The sequence below is a fragment of the Rosa rugosa genome, chromosome 2 (assembly GCF_958449725.1).
Source record: "Rosa rugosa chromosome 2, drRosRugo1.1, whole genome shotgun sequence".
Lineage (NCBI taxonomy): Eukaryota > Viridiplantae > Streptophyta > Magnoliopsida > Rosales > Rosaceae > Rosa > Rosa rugosa.
In genome coordinates this window covers 36,968,221-36,988,427 of record NC_084821.1, presented here as the reverse complement: position 1 = coordinate 36,988,427, position 20,207 = coordinate 36,968,221, and the positions used below count along the sequence as shown (strand labels likewise).

The following is a 20,207-nucleotide window of genomic DNA, read 5'->3' as shown; positions in this document are numbered from 1 at the left end:
TTATTATGTCATAAGCGACATAAATAAAATAACGGGGGAGGCAAGGTTCGAAACCTCAACCTGCCGCACGAAACCTTTGTCCCCCAACCACTGGAGCACAAGCTGTGCTTAATATAATGTGTACAAATGTTATACTTATTATGTCATAAGCGAACATAATAAAAATAAACGAGAGGCAAGGTTCGAACCTCTCACCTCTTGTACAAGAGCTTTGCTCTTCAACCACTAGAGCACCAGCTGCTCTCTTTACTATCCATGCAACTCCCTTTATTTATTCTATCATAAGCGATAGAATAAAAACAAACTGTCGGTACACTCCACGTGCCACGACACGTCTCTTCCGTGATTTACGGAAAGCAAATCACTTTCGGCTAAAGCTGTCTGCCACAGCGTCTCGAGATTCCCTCGGTCCCCTTACACGCTCTCCACGCGCCAACAGCTTTTCCGTGTTTTAGGGCGACTTTAATCCAACGCGTAGAATGAATCACAGGAGTCGTCCATCCAACGGTGGAGATCCGCTCACCTCGCTCTATAAATAGGTGCATTCTGAGGGCGCAACTGTTCATTCCAAAGGAACGAAAATCTCTCCTGAGTTCCAGCCCCTCTCTCCCAACTCTTCAGCTTTCCTCTTCTTTCAAAACTCAAAACATTTCTTCTTCGATTCAATCCTTCTCTTCTGATCTTCTCTCCCATCTAGTTGATTCAATCCCATCTTTCCTCTGAACTTTCAGATCTCCAACACACCATCATCATCCTTAATCCCTTTAACAACAACTCCTTCAAACACTCGACAACTTTACTCTTCGATCTTCACATCCCCTCAACCCATCACCATGGAACCACGAACTCTGCAACTGATGGAGCTACAAACCCAACAACAAATCGAGGATGGAGGAAACAACCAAGCAGCCGGGAGTAGTGCCAACACGGATTTCTGGCGAAGCCGTGCCAGGTGGGTTCCTACTCCAGATCAAATAAGGATCCTCAGGGATCTTTACTACGACAAGGGAGTTAAGACCCCAACTACAGAGCAGATTCACGAGATCTGTCTCCAGCTGCAACAGTATGGACAGGTTGAGGGCAAGAACATTTATTTTTGGTTCCAGAATGTCAGGGCTCGAGAGAAGCAGATGAAGAGGCGCAATCAGGCTGCTCAAGTGCCCATGGGAACTAGTTCTCCTGGTACTGGTGGATCCATTGATCTCAATTTTGGGTCCACTGGTTCTACTGGTGCTGGTGGATCCATCGACATCAATTTTGGGCCAGCTGGTGGATCCATTGACATCAATTTTGGGTCCACTAGTTCTACTGATGATGGTAGATCCATTAATCTCAATTTTGGTTCCACCGATTCTACTGGTAATGAAGGATTTCTTGATTTAAATTTTGTTTCATATTCTTCCTCACCCTTCAATACTAATACCAGTACAACTCTTTTGGCACAACAGGAGGACAAACATCCCTGCAACAACGAGGAGGAGATCACCAGGAGGTTCAAACTCTTCCTCTGTTCCCCGTGCACGGCGAGGACGTCTTTGGTAACCTGAAGACTACTTCCGAGGAAGGTAGTGCACATGATTACTATTTCGGTGGCTCAGGCGGTTACAACCGTGGATCTCCAGTTTCTCTTGAGCTCAGCCTCAACCCATCCGGAGCTACTGATTAGGCTTAGTATAGCGTAGTTCCAATTTCCTTTTTGTAATAATAAATCAATAAGATAGTGTGCATGTTGTTTCTTCTTTTTGTTTAACCAACAACAACACCAAGGATCGAACCTTGGTCACCCAATACTATTTTCAAAACCATAAACAACTCTACTGCACACATCTTACATAATGATGCAATAAAAACAATCACTCAAAAAGAATCCAACAATCAATTAAGTCACATCGAGGTCTAGCTAGTATCCTCTGAGTCAAACCAAACACAACAATTTCATCGATAGGATTAGGGATTTATAAAGCTAAACACATCCTGAGTTAGCTAGGAAAAACCCACGTTTTTAGAGTTACTCTTACAACTCTTATAGAATCTCGATAATTCCATCTATCAATTGCTTCAACAAAAACTCACCACAATTCAATCCCTAACATTTAGCGATTCAGAAATCAAATCAAACTCCATATCACATAGTAATTCACTTGAACCACTATGGATACCTAACAAAATCACTAAAATCAATATCCGAAATTGCGTTTAACTATAACACCTAAAATCAATCACCAAAGGCACACACTCTCATCCAACATCATTCACAAGAACTGATTCTAACTCTCCCAATTAATTACACCAAAATCAACTCCATTGCAAAACTTTAAGTGTCCCGCCTACTTAAACTTAAAACACACAACAACTTCAAATTCACTGCAGCCCATCTCCATACTACGATCCAAAACTTAAGAAAACTAGTTCACCACACAAAGGCCACAAAATTCAATTTCATTCACTTGAACAAAACTATATTCACAAGTCACGGTCAGGTCATCAACCCATGGTGTTCAAATGAATAAATTTCAAATCCAGTTTTCCTTATGAATCGTAACGTATCGTTCCAAAATGATGCAAGTAACATCAACCACGTATATAAGACACATCTCGCGAACTCAATTCAAATTCAGAATCACCAAAACTACTACTAATTCCAATTCTACCAACAATCTTGATTCTGAAGGAATTATAGTACTCAACGACAACCCAAAACAATGGTCTCTCATCTCTAACCATCGAGCACAAAATAAAATTCTTGTCTCGCACCTTAAACCCTGCTTAACAACTTACAAGCACAAGGAAGAAGTAACCGCAATAATTCCTTCCCTAACCGCAACACTACTCACAACTCCACATGAGTCAAGAATCTATTCAAGAACATTAGTATATCCAACTTAAAAAGGCAAAATTACCATCGATTAATACTCGTATCCACATTACAGACGAGCATAGGTCCAGACCATGCCTTCAACCAAACACTTCAACAATCAAAAGAACCTCATTTCCATAAAACAATCCTCGTTGACTTAACAGAGTTGAATCAAGAGGTTCCTATTCCTCAAGGATTGTAACTCGCGGCCACTGAACTTATTCCCATACGAACCTACAAGACAACTGTAAGGTTCTAAGTACAACCCTTTCGAATATCCATCACCTAAGGAGTATAGTATGCTTGGCTAATACTTGTATAACACTTAAAACACAGTATAAGTCAAATACAAATTCATATTAACCAAGTCAATACTATAGGGAATGTATTCACGTTCCCTAAACGACCTAGCGGCCTAAACAACTCCCAACACTCACGCATACCCAATGACTTAGCCAATACCGAAGAGCACACGATGGGGATCCGCTGCAGACGGGCCATCACTCGGAAGGTATTGACACATCACCAAATATGCACCTTACGCTCTGATACCAAACTGTCACGCCCCGGATTTTGAATGATAAATTCAAATCCGAAACCTGAATAATTACAATTACAAAATCCAAATCTCGAAACTTCGAGTTCATTATTACAATTCACTCTCACAATATATTATAAAGCTCAAATGAGCATAACACACCTCACAACTTACAATTGTTGTAAAACTCTAACAATTGCTCTAACCGCGCGATCACCGTCCTGGTTCTCCTGTCCTGTAGGATTACCCGCTACACAATTTGAATAGTGTACCGGGAGTTGCAACAACACAAAACCCGGTAAGCTTTTTACAGCCAGTATGAGTAAACAAGAAAGAACTGTTGATTTATTAGATTTCAAGACTACCACAAACCCACGTTACTTTCTCACTCTCATATATATATATATAGACACTTATGAGTTACTCTCAATTTAGCTCATAAGATCACTCACTCTCATATATATATGTAGACACTTATGAGTTACTCTCAATTTAGCTCATAAGATTTCCCAACATTTGGTAGACAGACTCATATATATATATAGACCCTTATGAGTTACTCTCAATTTCCCTCATAAGGTTACCATATATATATTGACACTTATGAGTTACTCTCAATTTCACTCATAAGGTCACTCCACATTTGGCAGACAGACTAGAGCTCTAACTGAACGTAACCACTCGTCCGGCCACAGACGTGATTACGATTTAATACTATTAATAACCACCAGCCCGGTACGAGAGCGTGATTCACTAATAGATGCCATGGTCACCTCGTGACCTAGTGATCTCCACAGATCACAACAATTTATTGTTCCTCAACAATAAAACTCAACACCTCTCACAATATATTGTTTCTCAACAATAAACTCAATACCTCTCACAATATATTGTTTCTCAACAATAAACTCAATACTTCTCACAATATATTGTTTCTCAACAATAACTCAACACAACTCCAACAATACATATTATTTCACGTAATAATATATATACAGACATTCACACAGGAATGTCTAGTAACACCAACAATAGTTCATATGATTGCAACAAAATAAAGCAATTAATTGTATTGGGTTCGTAATATGAACCACGTGAGGTTTACTCACCTCGATAATCCCGCTGCGTCTTCAATTCAGCTCAAAATACGATCCACAATCGTCCACCAACTCAAACCGTCAATCACCTAGTCCAATAATGATCTTGACTTAGCCAACAACTCAAATATGTAATTAAACGACGATCCAACGCTCAGATTCAAATTAAACGATGATCCAACGGTCGGATCTGAATTTAATGATGATCCAACGGTCGGATCCTCACGGATCGCCTTTAGGATCATCCTCCAAAATTATCACGAAGATCCAACGGTCAGATCTTCCTGAATTGCCTTTACTAACATCTCCACAAAATTATATGAAAATCCGACGGTCAGATTCTCACGAATCGCCTTCCGAATCACTATTTCTCAATTATACGAAGATCCAACGGTCGGATCTTCGCCCGTGACCTCACAAAGTCACCGGGACAGTCATACGATCAACATATCCAAAATTGAAGCAAAACCGATGGTCAGATCTTCACAGATCGTAAACCGAAGATAAACGTAAAAACGTTAAATAGTAACGTCAAAACGAAAATCCACTATTTATCAACTTTTTCTAACATGACCATGTTATATATCAAAACGCTCGTATGGATGCATAGATCATCGCCTAGATAATGAAAACTCGAAATATGGTCTGATGCGCCGCCACAAGCGGTGGTCAGTGGGCGGTCAACGCGGCGGTCAACGCCGGTCAACCACCTCAGATGGCAAAGTGACCAACTACAAACTGGTTCAAAATGAAAGGGTGATCGACTTCCATACCTGGAGCTAAGTCTGGTTTGGCCTAGATCGTCCTAGATCAAGCGTTGAAGTTGGATTAATCTCGTGCGTCTGATCAGATTCAGATTAAATCAGGGACGTCGAAAAAGTCAAACCATGATCTAGCGTTCTATACACAAAATCGTGATGAAAGGCTTACATGGGGATAATCAGGGGGAGGAGGAGATCACGAAAATGGGGAGGATCGGCCCGTGCAACGCCGGAAAAGTGGTTTTCCGGTCGGGTCGGGTTCTAGCTTCGGGGGGGGCTTCGATCTCCATCTGGGGGCAGCGGCGGGGCAAGGCGGTGGCAGGGAGCGGCTGGGCGGCTCGAGGCGACCTCGGGGAGGGCCGGGTCGTGGCCGGAGGACGAGCGACGGCGCCGCTGGAGTCGGGTCGGGTCGGCGGGTCGGCAAGCGTGGGGAGGGCTTTGCGCGAGAGAGAGAGAGAGAGGGGGGGGGGACTATTCCGCAAAAAAAGGAATTTTTTGTCCTTGAATGAAAAATAAAATCAGAATTTTCCTATTTATAGAAAATTCCCAATTTTCAAAAATTCATAACTTAATCATACGAACTCCGAATATTGCGTTCCACATGTCCACGAACTCGTATCGACGAGCTCTACAACTTTCATGAAGGAAGTTTTCCCAAATTTTGAACGTATAAAAAGTCAACTTTGTTGACCCCCTAAAAACGTTCGTTTTCGAAAATAAAATCGTTCGAACTAATTCCACAACTTCTCCGAGCCTCGTACTCGCTCCCACTATCGTGAAATCATTTCTAAAAATCCACGGAATTTAATTTGGATTTTCCGGGGTATTACAGAGTCAGTTTATGCATAATCCTAGTGAGGCCCATATGGAAGCTGTGATTAGAATTTTGAGGTATTTGAAGTCTGCCCCAGGCAAGGGGCTGGTATTCTCTAAGCATAGCCATTTGGACGTTTTGGGGTATACAGACGCAAATTGGGCAGGTTGTATAACTGATAGGAGATCCACCTCTAGCTACTTTACGTTTGTTGGTGGGAATTTGGTTACTTGGAGTAAGAAGCAGAAAGTGGTGGCCCGCTCTAGTGCTAAAGCAGAATATAAAGGAATGGCCCGTGGAGTTTGTGAGATGTTATGGTTGAGGCATTTGTTGAGGGATTTGGGATTCAAACAGAAAAAGGCCATGCCCTTGTTTTGTGATAACAAAGCTACAGTTGAAATTGCTCATAATCCTGTCCAGCATGATAGAACTAAACATGTGGAAGTTGATAGACATTTCATTAAAGAGAAGTTGGATCAGCAAATTATTTCTTTTCCCTTTGTACCTTCTGAGGAGTAGTTGGCAGACATTCTCACAAAGGAAATATCTAGTAGAGCATTTTATGACTCACTTGACAAGTTGGGCATACGTGATCTATATGCTCCAACTTGAGGGGGAGTGTTGGACTGAGTCACTCCTTAATTGTATCCCTTGATTGTAGAAATTGTTATGTAATTAGGATTGTGTAATTATTTAGAATGTTATGTAGTTAAGGGGGAGTATATTACGATGTAATTAGGTAATCACTTTCCTATTAGGTTTCTGCATACTTTGTATATATACTCTATTTTTGGAGAAATCAAGATACATCATAAATTCCCAAACTTTTTCTTTGCCTTTGTTCTATTTGACTATGCATGCTGCTGTATGGTCAACAAATTTATTGGATGAATATCAGCGACTCCATCATTTGAATATGGCAAATAAGGGTAGGAGAAGTAAGGTTGCTAAGTGGATTTTCCCACCACGAGGTAGACTTAAAATAAAATATTGATGGAGCTTATAGGAGTGATTCTCGAAGTGGGGGATTTGGAGTTATAGTACGGGATGATTCCGGAAGCTTTAAGGGTGCATGGTCCGGCTTCCTACCTCATGTGAGCTCAGCCATTCACTGTGAAGCCGAAGCTCGTAGAGCAGGATTATTGCTGGCTATCCATCAAGGATGGAAGGAGATTGAATTGGAAAGCGATTCTTACATTTTGGTGACTGCTCTAAACCGGCAAGGTAAGGACTATTCTGAGGTTAGTCGTATTACAGATGATTGTAAAGATTATTTACATGAGTTTGATGCTATTGTAATTCGACATATCTATAGAGAAGCAAATAGTGTGACTGATAGATTAGCCCACTTTGCTAGTTTAGGTCATGTTTGTGATCTGTCTTTAAAATAGGCGCAGCTTTCTTACAGGATGTTCTCTATTAGGATTCATGTAATGCTAATATGAGCGCTAGGTTCAGGTATTACGTCTTCGCCCCCCCGATGCGTCATTATGAAATAAATAATAGGACTAATTTCAGTTTACCCCCTTGAGGTTAGGGGTCGTCAGCATGTTAGTCCCTCTAGTTTCAATTTAATCAGTAACACCCTTGTACTCTCCAAATTCATCAGCCGTGTCCAATTTTTGGACTTCCGTCCAAATTAGACGTTAAATCTGTTATGTGGGCCCCTTTTAGGGGGCAAAATGGTAATTTTGAGCTCCAAATTATATAAAAAAAAAAATCTGTTTCCTTTTTTTTTTTTTTTTTTTTTTTTTTTTTTCTGTTTCTTCGTTGTGTTTTTTTTTTTTCCTTCCTTCTTTTCTTTCTTTATTTTTCTCTTTCTCTTCTCTTTTTTTTTTCTTTTTCTTTTTATCTCTTCTTCCTCCTTCGTGTCTTCTTCTTTCTACTGGGGGATAGTCGGCTGGAGGCGGGCTGTGCAGGCGTGGTGCTGGAGGAAGACGAAGGCGGTCCGGCCGGAATAGTGCCAGAATCGGGCTGGATCGAAGGTAGTGCTGCTGCTGCTGGGCGTGCGCTGTTGCAGTTGCGCGGAGGCGCTGCAGGTAGGCTGCTAGCGAGGGGGCCGGGTGGGCTGCGGTGGTGGGCAGGCGCGAGGTTGGGCCGGGTGTGGGTGTTGGCCGGTGAGGTGAGACCGGTCTGGAGGGGGAGGGCTGGTTGGAGGCCGGTCTGGGGAAGAAGGCTCATATCAAACACATTGACTTTTTTGTTCCTTCTTCTTCCGCCTGCAAGCCTTCTTACCTCCATTCATTGAAACCCATTTAATCAAAATTGCAGCAACATTCACAATCCTCACGAACACATCAAAATCAAAACTCTAAGCCCCCTTTTGCTTTGCTTCTTTGATTCGTTCTGATTTCCCTCTTTCTCACAACCTCATTTATGAAATTCAAGATGCGAAATTCCCAGGTAAGGCATGGGTTTCAATTTCCCTCTTTACTATTTCTTGTAGATCTGCCTAATCATGCTGATTCTAATAAGATCTCTCATCATCATGGAAGGCTCATATAAACCCAGCTAGAAATTGAGCCAAAAAGTTTCGATCTTTGTCAGCAACTCAAAACGATTCAAACTCACTGTAAGTCTCTCTTAAAGCAAATGAAACTCACTGAAGGGTTCATTTTCTTAGATCCCAAGGAGGAAGAAGACACGAAGAAGTGCAGCCGGCTATCCCCCAGCAGAAAGAAGAAGACACGAAGGAGGAAGAAGAGATAAAAAGAAAAAGAAAAAAAAAAGAGAAGAGAAAGAGAAAATAAAGAAAGAAAAGAAGGAAGGAAAAAAAAAAAACAACGAAGAAACAGAAAAAAAAAAAAAAAAAAAAAAAAAAGAGCAAACAGATTTTTTTTTTTTATATATAATTTGGAGCTCAAAATTACCATTTTGCCCCCTAAAAGGGGCCCACATAACAGATTTAACGTCTAATTTGGACGGAAGTCCAAAATTGGACACGGCTGATGAATTTGGAGAGTACAAGAGTGTTACTGATTAAATTGAAACTAGAGGGACTAACATGATGACGACCCCTAACCTCAGGGGGGTAAACTGAAATTAGTCCTAAATAATAACATGAGCCTCTCAACTTGACTGGGTTCTAAACCCCTTTAAAAAAAAACAAAAACAAAAATAATCTAAACAACAAATGTTAAACATTTGACGTTAGTTCACCGTTGACTAAAAAAGAAATTCATGTGATTAAGATTAAAGCTCTTTCACAATCAAGACTTCTATCACCATTGCCGACTGGTATATGGCAAGAATTAAAGTATGCTTGAAACTTTATTGTCGTACGTGCGATCTGGGTAAAGATCTTCCTTGCAATTTTTGTTCATTATCAAAAAGAAAATTAATATCAAATCATTCTTTTGTTTTTGGGTGAAATTTCAAGAGGAAGATTCATTGAGATATGGGTTGTGTTCTGGGTGCACCATGCTCCATATCATGATTGTGAGTTGGACATTAGAGATTCATATTGACATGAATTTTAATTTGAGTTCTTGCTTTCACACACACACACATATAGAGGGCCCTTCCACTAAGGGATCCTTTTTTTTTTTGTCTTTTCTAGGGATATGACATTAGACCAACTTTTCAATCACATTTTAGCATCTCAACCGTTCAGTTTTTAGGTGCTAATATGTAGATCATTTCAGCATATTTTTAGCCAAATCGGTGATCATTAAGGTATCAAACTAGATTAAATAAATGGACAAACCAAATCTGTCAAACTTGAACCGTTCATACTTATAATCTTAAGTGGCCGTTTTGAATGCCGTAACGATAATCAATTTGGCTGAAAATTTGCAGAAGTGATATCCACATTATGACCTAAAAACTGAACGGTTAAGATGCCGAAATGTGATCGAAAAGTTGGTCTAATGCCCTATCCCTATAAAAGACCAAAAAAGAAATCCCTTAGTGGAAGGGCCCTATATATATATATATATATCTGCAAAGACCGGAACAGAGAAGAGTATCATTCAGCTTTCCCAACACTACCAGGGTTTTCCATGTCATTTGGCCGGCCACGTACATCTTGAGCAGTCGGTGGCGGTGGCCGAGTGCCACCATTTCCCAACACTGCCTGAGGAGAAAGCATGCTTGTAATATTTCTTGTTTCTCAAGGATCTTAGCGATATGGGCCTGTAGTAGCTCTGCTTGAACTGTGCATGTTGTAGAAGTTTATATAGTACGTGCTCAAGGCTAGATGTGTGGATAGAGGATTCCTTAAGATTGTTACTTCATCTTCACTCAACTAGTCATGCAGTTCTGTTTCTCACTACCGTTGAAAGTTAGAAGTGCACACTACTAGAAAAAGGGCCTAAGGGGACACATAACATGTGTGCCTTTTGATACCTATAGGGACAAATATGTGTCTCCATTGAGCTATAGAGACACATATCATATGTGTGCCTATTGCTAGTGTTCCTATTGCTAAATGGCACACATATTTCATACTCATGTGTCCCCAAATAACACAATGAGGCCCATGGTTTCTTAAACTACAATACACTACAAATACTATACAATTATACAAATACATTGCACCAAACTGAGGACGCTTTCTACATCTGTGCCCATAGCTCATCATCATCATTATTTATTTATTTTTCATAATTCAATGCATAGACAAAAAGAATAAGAACAGAAATCAAATTAAAAGACAAGAGAATACTAATCACAATCTCATTATAGTGATTATACATTTCATTAAACAACTCTGTCCAAATCATCCAACAATACATAAACAAACTCCAAAACTGAGGATTACATTCTCTCCCAAAAACTACTCAACTCCAAGCAACCCAATGGAGTAGAACCCCTCTATATCAGGTAGAATTAATTTCATAGAATTTTAAAACATGGAAATCTTGAGTAATTTAATTAGTAGTACTTGTTCCAATATTGCTTCAACTTCCTTTATAGAACCACATATTTCTGCCTGGTTAGAGCTTGCCACAGATGAATGAAGCCTGGAAAACAAATGAAGAACCACCTAGTTAATTACATAAGTACAGCAAGGCCAAGTATCTAGCTTATGTATAATGCACCACTGTGAATAATAATAATCTAAACTTGAACTCTAGACATGGATCCATTAGTAGATTCTTCTATAAATAACCTCTACTTCCAATTTCCCTCCCACTAAAGTTTAGTTACATAGCTGAATCATAATCAAACATAGCTAAAAGAAGATAAAATCAAGCTATCCAACTATACAGCAAAATCAATAATCAAACTAAAATTTCAAAGTCATTACTTGGATACAGGGATAGTAACAGTAAATTACCAGATGTAATAGCCTTCTTTATAACTTCCAAATCAAGATTTAAGACCTGCTCAATCTCGACCCTCTCCCTTGAGTTGGTCTCTAGTATCTCTAGTTCTCTACCGTGCTCCATGCTATGCTGTTGTCCTCTGATGGGGTCACTGAATTGGAAGTGAAACCTGAAGCAAATGGCTAGTTAAAAACAAGAGTATATGACAATGAAAGACATATATATTAAGCGAACGAAACCCAGTGCTTACTATAGACTTAATTATTCCTAAATCCTCTATATCTTAGGACAGTAGTGGAGAGACCAATTGAACTAAAACTTGCAGATTTTATGAGATCTCTTGTCTCTTGCTCTTGATCAAACGACCTTCATTCTTCATCAAAAGACCTCTAATGAAGGCATGAATTTGTGTGATAAAAATACAAAAGATGCTCTTCATAGTCCAAATCAATTCAGCAATGATTCTCCTTAACCACAAATTTGAAATAAAACTAAGATGCCAACCTCAACTCTAATAAAGCAATCTAATCAAAACATCGTTATGTGTATAAAATTGGTAAACTTATTACTCAATATACATTTATTATTTGAACACATAATTATACAAACACAATAACAAGTTCAATTCACATAATCAGTTGCACCCATTATCAACTGTGCCTGTAAATTTTTCAGATTACAAAATTGTAAGAGCATTGTTGATCAATTGATATAGTCAGTGCAACATATTAACCAATATCTAAACAAGGAAACAAATAAACTATCTGAATATAGCACCCCTTTATTAATGAAAAGATCAAGATTACGATTGTGTTGAGGGAAATTGGTCTCTTTCCATCGAATCCACTACCACTCCAACTTCAACCTTACTGCCGATCCAAAGCGCACTAGACTTCCCCTCATCACCTGAGAAATCGACCAAGATCTCCTAGCCTAATCCAATCTACTACAATCATGGTTTTGCTTCAAGTTAATTGGCTTGAAATCACATTTAGATCAAATGCAGCCCAAATAAATTTGAAATCTACGGTACATATAAAATGAAACCTGAAAGTAATAAAAAGAAAACCCATCATCAAAATAGAGTTTCTACCTCCATTCCACACAACAGAAACCATGGATCCAAACTAGAGTTTTCTTTTATTCGAGTCATGAAAGCCATAATATTTGCAATTAATTTCAAGAGAAAAAGGGTAACCTTTTCAGAAGTAAAAGCGATAAATAGCCCAAAACATATTGCAACCCTTGGGGGTTTCGGAGAGAGAGAACCAGCGGTAGAGAGCCGGAGATAGTAGATCTGCCCCGTGGTCGGAGAGCAGCACAACAGATCCCGCCGGTCAGCAAACACCAACCGTTGTCCATACTGTCAGAAGAGGCTAGGCTGATCTGACTTCAGATCTGGACTCCGGTATCGTCCGGCCGAGAGAGAAAACTCTCACTCTGTCAGCTGCTGCGCGTACAAACCTTTCAGTGTTCGGGCGTTTGTATACTTAATACACAATAATATACATTGAAAACAGAAGAAAGGACCCTCAGGAGAGAGACTGATGGCCAAAAACGCGGCACTCAGAGAGAGAGAGAGAATACGAGATACGGATTCATTGTGATTGACACATAACAAATACATATTACTTCCAATTGCCCGTGCACAGTAGGTATATTTATTGAATGGGGACACATAATTAATCTGTCCCTTTTCTGATTATGGGGACACATATCTTCTTTAGTCCCTATTTCTCATCTAAAGGCACAAATCCTTCATGTGTCCCCATTATATGTGTCCCCTTAGGCCTCTTTTCTAGTAGTGGGAGAAGTGGGTTTCTAAAGGTGGTGGGCAGAACTAGCCAGTTAAGTTCATGCATGCATACACACAATTTTCTACCCCTGCCCAACTTTACATTATTCATTTTCCCAATAAAATTGAGGAAGGCAGAAAACCAACGCGTAAAGAGGAAAAGAGCAAATCCAACCTGTTCTCTCTGAAGATTTTGCACTTTTGGGTGAGGGCGCGTCACTGTTGGTTGGATGATTATCATCCTGTCAATTGTTGGTTGGATGATTATCATCCTGTCAATTTTTCTTCTAGATTTACGTTTGGGAATGTGTTTTATTTATTAGGTACTTTACATACTCGGGCAGTTTCTGTGTAATTAAAAGGAAATCAGATAAATTTGGTTTCAGGTATGGCACTCATCTTTCAAATTATGCTTGGAAAATACTAATCCACGCAAGGGCTGGCTTGAATTTCATATGAGTTGCGTATGAAATTGTTTTACCTACAACTTTTTTTTCACTTGCTTAATCATGCTTTTAAGGCCTATGTCTTTCTTCTTCAAAGTATCCTCTGTTTGATTTTAGACTAGCTAGAGGGCATAATGCTGCACCGTTACCTTGAACAGTGGAGCCACCAAGGTTTAATAAGTAAGGCCATTCACCAGTGATAAATAATTATAATAACATAGAAAATGGATAAGAAATTCGAAAGAACAATATTAAGAAATTCAAATCATCAAAATTATTCCAAGCATTCTACAAAGCCCTAGAAAATGAATGATCCAATATTCTTTAAAGATAACCGTTCAGTTTTGACCCAAATTACCAATTATGCATGTCGCAGTAAATTTCTGAAACATGAGGCTGGCCATGATGATTAAACTATGAGATCAAAAGTCCTACCAAATAAGTCTTGCATTACCTTTCCTAGTCTACACTGAGAGTCAATAAAATTAAAGGTAACGTCATACCAGAAATTAAAACCACTAGCTAACACAAATTAGAATATGTCCCTCTTCCTCCCACTTGCGCCACACACGCTACTCAAATTTTGTTGAAACTCCTTGAATTGTGCGAGCCACTTAGATGGCGTCAAGATCATGCCGGCTGGAAGTGTCACATAAAATCTGGTGGTCGGAGAAAGATTGCTTTCATTTTTCATAAGGGTACAGATCAAACAGATCGAGTAGGGAGAAAGAGAAAGAAAGGGAAAGGGGAACGTTTCCGGTGGACTACTGCAAAGGATATAGGATTTTTTTTTCTTTTTTCTTTTAGAGAATGGTAGTACGATTTTATTGAATGGGGAAACTAATACACATAGGAAGTTAATAGGCTTCCGGTACAGCAAGAAGTTATTCTTGACATCTTCAGTGAGCCAAGAGGGAAAAGAGACTTGCCAAGTATTAATTTAACACACCTCAAAGCATGTCCGGCTATATCGTGGGTGAGTCTGTTGCAAGTTCTAAGCACAAAACAACATGAGAAAGCTGCAAACTGTTGCATGTGTAATCGAATCCTATGGGAATTTATTTTAGTCATTGTATATCACAGTAAATTTAAATTTTTAGGTGTGAAAATATGGCTGTAAGGTGTAGTGAGTAAAGTAACCCCTACAATACCCTCACCTAAATTGCTAAAAATTAGTACAAGTGATCTTGAAAAGAAGGAAATAGAGTAAAAAATTTCGTTACTTAATGATCAAGAAAAGAACAAAAAAATTCCATTTATCAATTGGAAATCTGATTGGTCCACCTAATTCACCCCTACAAATTGGTTCTTGCTTTGTACGCAATTGGTTTCTATAAATCCATCCTCTCAATTCCCAAACCCTAGCCAGCAACATAATACACTCGCAGCAGTGTTCTAGGGCAAAACAATTCTTTAGCAGAAAAAGAATTACATTTTTTTCATTCATGGAGGGTGGTCGTATGCTTCTTCCAGGCCAAAGGTTTTGCCCCATGGAAGATGAACTACTCATGCTCTACCTTAAGCCTAAGGTGAACGGGATGGAAGTGCCCGGCAACGAAGACGTTATCTGTGAGTTGGATCTTTACGGTGACAACGATCCTTGGAAGATATGGGAAAGATTCGAAGCAAGAAAGGCCAACGACTTGAGGAGGAACAAAGATCTCTACTTCTTCACCCAAAAGAAGAAAAAGACTGCAAAAAGCTCACGTATAAGCCGAACTGTTGGGAGTGGCGGTACTTGGAAAGGCCAGAATGCAGCCAAGGAGATCTATCTTCTTGATGATAATCAGCAGCCAACGACTACTCTTCTTGGTTTCAAGAAAACCTACACCTATAAGAACAAGGGGTCTGTGCATGATGGTCGCTGGATCATGTATGAGTTTGAACTTGATAAGTCACAACTCGTGCACAAGAAACAAGTAAACAAGAATGACTATGTTCTTTGTTTACTTAGGAAAAACGATGTACTGCCGGAAAGAAAGAGAAAAAGGCAAGAAGAAGAGGAGATGCTTGGAGACTATGTCGAGGACCATGACGGAGATAACACAGATCCTGAATCGGTTACTGAGGAGCCGCAAGAGAAACGGCAACGTCTTCTACCATCATTAGAAGCTGAACAAGAACAATTCTTGCAGCCAGCACCATCATTAGAATCTGAACAAGAAGCAGTACAAGATGAACCACTTCTCTTGCAAGTGGATGAGAATATGGAACTGCAGCAACTGGAGTTGGCTGAACTAGAAAAGTGGTTTGAAGTGGAATTTGAAGCAAGACCTACAACACTAGAGGCTGAACAAGTTTCCTTGCCTGTTGATGAGAATTCAGGACTGCAACAATTGGAAGCTGAACCTCAACTAGGAGGAGAAAATCTGGAGCAGCAACTTGATGCACCATCATTTGCAGCTGATGAGATAATGAGTGGCTTTCAGTTTCACCCAGATGAAAATCCGGCGAAGCAAATGGGGGCTGAACCCAATGTGTATGGAGGGAACTTGAGTGACGCTATGGATGGTGAAAACTGGCCTATGTTTTTTGTGGAAGAGCTAATGAACGATGAGCAGCCAAATACCATGGAAATGGGAGAGTGGAATGCTACTTTTTCTGATTTTGAGTACTTAGCATTTTAGTCAACAGTTTTTCTCTTTTATATCATTCTCTAAGAGAATCGATTTGTGTAATTAAATTTCATGGGGTTAAGGCATTAAGTCCCCCCCCTTATTGTATCTTCAACTAATAATATGGGTGTGAGGGCCAAACCCCCCAGCTAGACTGGGTTCCAGCCCTCGTTTAAAAAACACATGTCATCTCCTTCACATGAAAATACAATATCTGACCAATATATAGGCCGAGGATAAAAGACTCTAAAATTTGATAACTTAGAGTGAACCACGAATTCATTACCATTGTTCCTCATCTGCAATAGAAAATAGAATACGCTGGTATTATCAGTTTCATTTTAAATGTCATTGCTCATTAACTGAAAGCCGAATCGTGTTACACAAATTTACTAATTGTTCTCAGTAGCATACAAATTACAGATTTTTCTTAAACACTTTTTCAATAGAAAATGGAAAAGCAAAGACATAAGAATGAAAGATTCTTGAGTAACGACAACAAAATTTCATCCAATTCTTTAGACTCAAAAGGAACCACATTTGGATGCAACTGAGTAACTTTAACTTGCTAGCACACAAGAGAGCTTGCAACTGTTACGTGCTTGAATCATCACACATCAAGTAAACTAGTACAGTCGATTACTCCCTGATATCACCCTGAATTTAGTAAGAGAATATTATGGATATATACGCCCAATAGAAGATTCATATTAAAAGCAAATTCTCCTACATTTCAAAGGTATGTAATGCATCATGGAGCTAGATACAGTCTAAATATTGAAAAAAAATCTGTTGCAATACACTGATCTAATTAAACACCTAGTTTGTTAGCTATCATTAATTATCACTTTAAGGCCATGCAATACCGTCTCTAATTTGCATACGTGAAGGTCAGGAGATCATTGTACTGAGCATGGAACAGGAGGAACTGCGTGAAGAAGGGAAAAATCTGGTCAGAATTGCCTGTGGTGTAGGCAGCAGCAAAAGCAGCTGCACACTGGCACCAAGCCCCAGGTTCTAGTCTACGATTGCTAGCTGGACCTTTCTTGGAACCTTTTCTAGTCTGTGTTTTGATTTCCGTCGCGATTACAGCAGTAGGAGGAGCACTTCCTCCTCATGCAGCCTTTCCTTTGGCCCCGGCTTTTGCATCAATAACTGCTGTGTTTTCACTCTCTCTCTCTCTCTCTCTCTCTCTCTCTCTCTTTCAAGTCCAAATAGGATGTTTTAGAATGTGAGAGATGGTTTGAAGAAAATTGGCAAGAAATGCATTACATTAATTTATAGGGTATGGAGAAGAGAATACAGTTAATAGGTCAGTTTACTCCAATATGTAGTGACGTGTATACATCATAACATATGTATCTAGAGGCACGTACGTACAGGAGTTGTTGCCAAATGCTTACTTGCTCCACTTTGGGCAAAATCATGAACGAAATGTGAATGAAGTGTAAAAATATGATATATGTACGTATAGAATCCGCACTGACTATATATTAGTACATTGGGTACGTGATGGATAAGGTTATTGAATTATGAAATGAATAACCCTCATGCCAAAGCTCCTTACACTCTATTTAGGTTAATTTATTTCCATTCAGAGATCGGAAAAATCATTCCATAGTCCAAGCCATTTCAATCATCAAAAAGCAAAATATTGTTAAAGCTGAAATTGCCTATTTCATTTTTGCAATAACAAATGTGGAAAATGATTTGTGGCCTCAATCTTAGGTGTCATGCCATGACACCTACATATGTCAAATCATGCCATGTAATTCTTGAGAAAAAGACCATCTTATCATTCTATAATCTAATGACTTCAAGTTATTTTAGCTTTCTTCTAAAAAGAAAAACATTATTTTGGTTTTTTTTTTTCATTTTTCTTTTCATTACACTCATGCTTAGATTTAAACAACAATTTTATTTTCTTCAATCATGAATAAAAAAATTTCATGTAATTCAGTCAATAGATTTGCACATACATTCGATCAATAGATTTGCATAACACATGTATATGAATTCAACTTTTATTGGGTTCCTGTAAATTTTGAAAATATAATGTGAAAAATACATATTTGTATGATTATATATATTCTTTTGTTCATTTTTTTTCTATTTATCTAGGGTTTAAACGTTATATTTGAATTAATTATTTTTTGTTTATTTTTTTATCTTATATTTAGGTTGCGGATGATAATTAATGACTGCTACTAACATGAAATTTTTTTCTTACCTCTTAATTTAGAAACACGTATTTTTCCAAATTCAATTTATTATTGCTATTTTTTTTTGGGTGAAATTAATCAATATTTGGAAAGAAAAGTTAATGCTTATTTTTTGACACCTAATTCAATATATTAATGCTATTTAGAAAGAAAAATTGTAGGAAATAATTTAATTAAATGTAGAAAAGTATTGGTCTTTGTAGACATATATCTTAAATTAATACATAATTAATAGTTGATTTTTTTTCGTCACTTAATTAAATTCATTAATGTAATTGGTTCACCCCCTAACATCTAAAAGGAAATATAAAACGGTAAAGTTGGTATTGTAATAGTATGATGTGGCAATATATATTATGTGGAATTACAAATAAAATTTGTGTTTGCTTACATGGCATGACACACAGGATTTGAGGCCATAAATCTTAGGCCTCATTGAGACCCTGTATCATTGCCCTAACAAATGTATATAACGAGAAGAGATTACAACCATTTCACCCAAATCCACTACAAGTTCCTAAAATAAGTATATACTTTTTTTTTCTTTTCCGTTTTCCGTTTCTCTCTGTTACAACAAAAAATTATTTTCATCAATACAAACATACCGTTTGCCAAAAGAAAAGCTCAACCAGTTTATTTTACAAGCCGCATGCATGTATGCATATTGTATATTAGTTTTCGTTCTACATATCTCCAGACCCTTAAAGGGGAAAAATCAAATATAGGAGCTATCACAGTCTTTAGCTCTGTTGGAGATTGTAGGAATTTTGGTCCCACTACTTGTGTGTAAAGGAGTTAGTGCAAATAACCCTTCTGGATACAATGAAGTGTACCAACTTGCTATTGTTTATCGGCGTCTTGCACTACGAAGATCAACCAAACACTCAATGGAAAGTTTCAAGAGGTTCAAAGTTCCTAAAAACTAAAACTGCATAAAACATAGAAGTAATGGAAAGAAGCTAGGAATTTAAAGAAGAAAGCAGAGTATATCTAAAGATGTAAAATGTGTGGTTCTATTTATAATCTTCAAAAGATCACTTGTTTATTTAGGAATGTATATGCCTCTTGGAATGGTGACTACCATTAGGATACAACCCTTCCTTGAGAGTAGCAACCTTTGGTTTATGAAAGATGATGATTAAAGGATGTACTTCATATCCCAAAAGTCACAACTAGCTAGAGGTACGCCGTACACGAACACATCTGCACAATTTAACAGAACAATATTTGTGTTTATGAACCAACACAATACTTTATCAATATAATTGTCCAACTGTTTTCAATATATGAGATCCTTTTGAAATTTGAATTGTGCTGTCAAAATTGGATGAGTTTTCTTTATAATTAGAAAATTATTCTAACAAGCTGTCATTCCCGGTGTTTTCAGAAGTGATTCTGGAGCACTTAGATGTGAGGTGAGAGAAAATTGCCTCAGAACGGCTTGAAAAGGGTCCTTGTTGGAAAGGTGAAGGCCATAGGGAAGGAATGGATGAGTTTCTAAACTTTTTAATTAGTGCAAAATTAGTTTAACAATTAAACTACTAACTAATTAAACATAAAATTCATTCTTTTAACCCGTGATCTTGACTTATTGTGATATGTATATAAACATAGCATGCAAAGTAAGGAAGAAAAAAGAGGGAGTTTATGTTCTACTCACCCTTGGAGCGTGATCTCAATCCGATCCAAGTAAAACACCAAAGTTCCTCTCCTTGGTCTCTCCCTTGGTCTCTCCTTATATGTGTTTCCTCCATCTTGAAGCACCTTGGATTTAGAACTCCTTCTTATGCTT

The 20,207-nt window shown here is 38.4% G+C and overlaps 1 protein-coding gene across 4 annotated transcripts; it reads right to left on the bottom strand.

Moving 5' to 3' along the window:
- Positions 1-10,749: 10,749 nt before the first annotated feature.
- LOC133727953 (uncharacterized) lies at positions 10,750-12,836 on the bottom strand. 4 transcript variants are annotated; one of them, XM_062155369.1, is made up of 4 exons: positions 12,536-12,836; positions 12,144-12,384; positions 11,349-11,506; positions 10,750-11,031 (listed from the first exon to the last, which is right to left on the bottom strand). In XM_062155369.1, the coding sequence occupies exons 2-4, from the start codon at positions 12,173-12,175 to the stop codon at positions 10,979-10,981; spliced, it is 243 nt and encodes an 80-aa protein (XP_062011353.1). In that variant the 5' UTR covers positions 12,176-12,384; positions 12,536-12,836; the 3' UTR covers positions 10,750-10,978. The 4 variants fall into 4 exon arrangements, with proteins under 4 accessions (XP_062011353.1, XP_062011354.1, XP_062011355.1 ...); XM_062155370.1 differs by having other exon boundaries at positions 12,144-12,283; XM_062155371.1 differs by having other exon boundaries at positions 12,144-12,280.
- Positions 12,837-20,207: the final 7,371 nt, after the last annotated feature.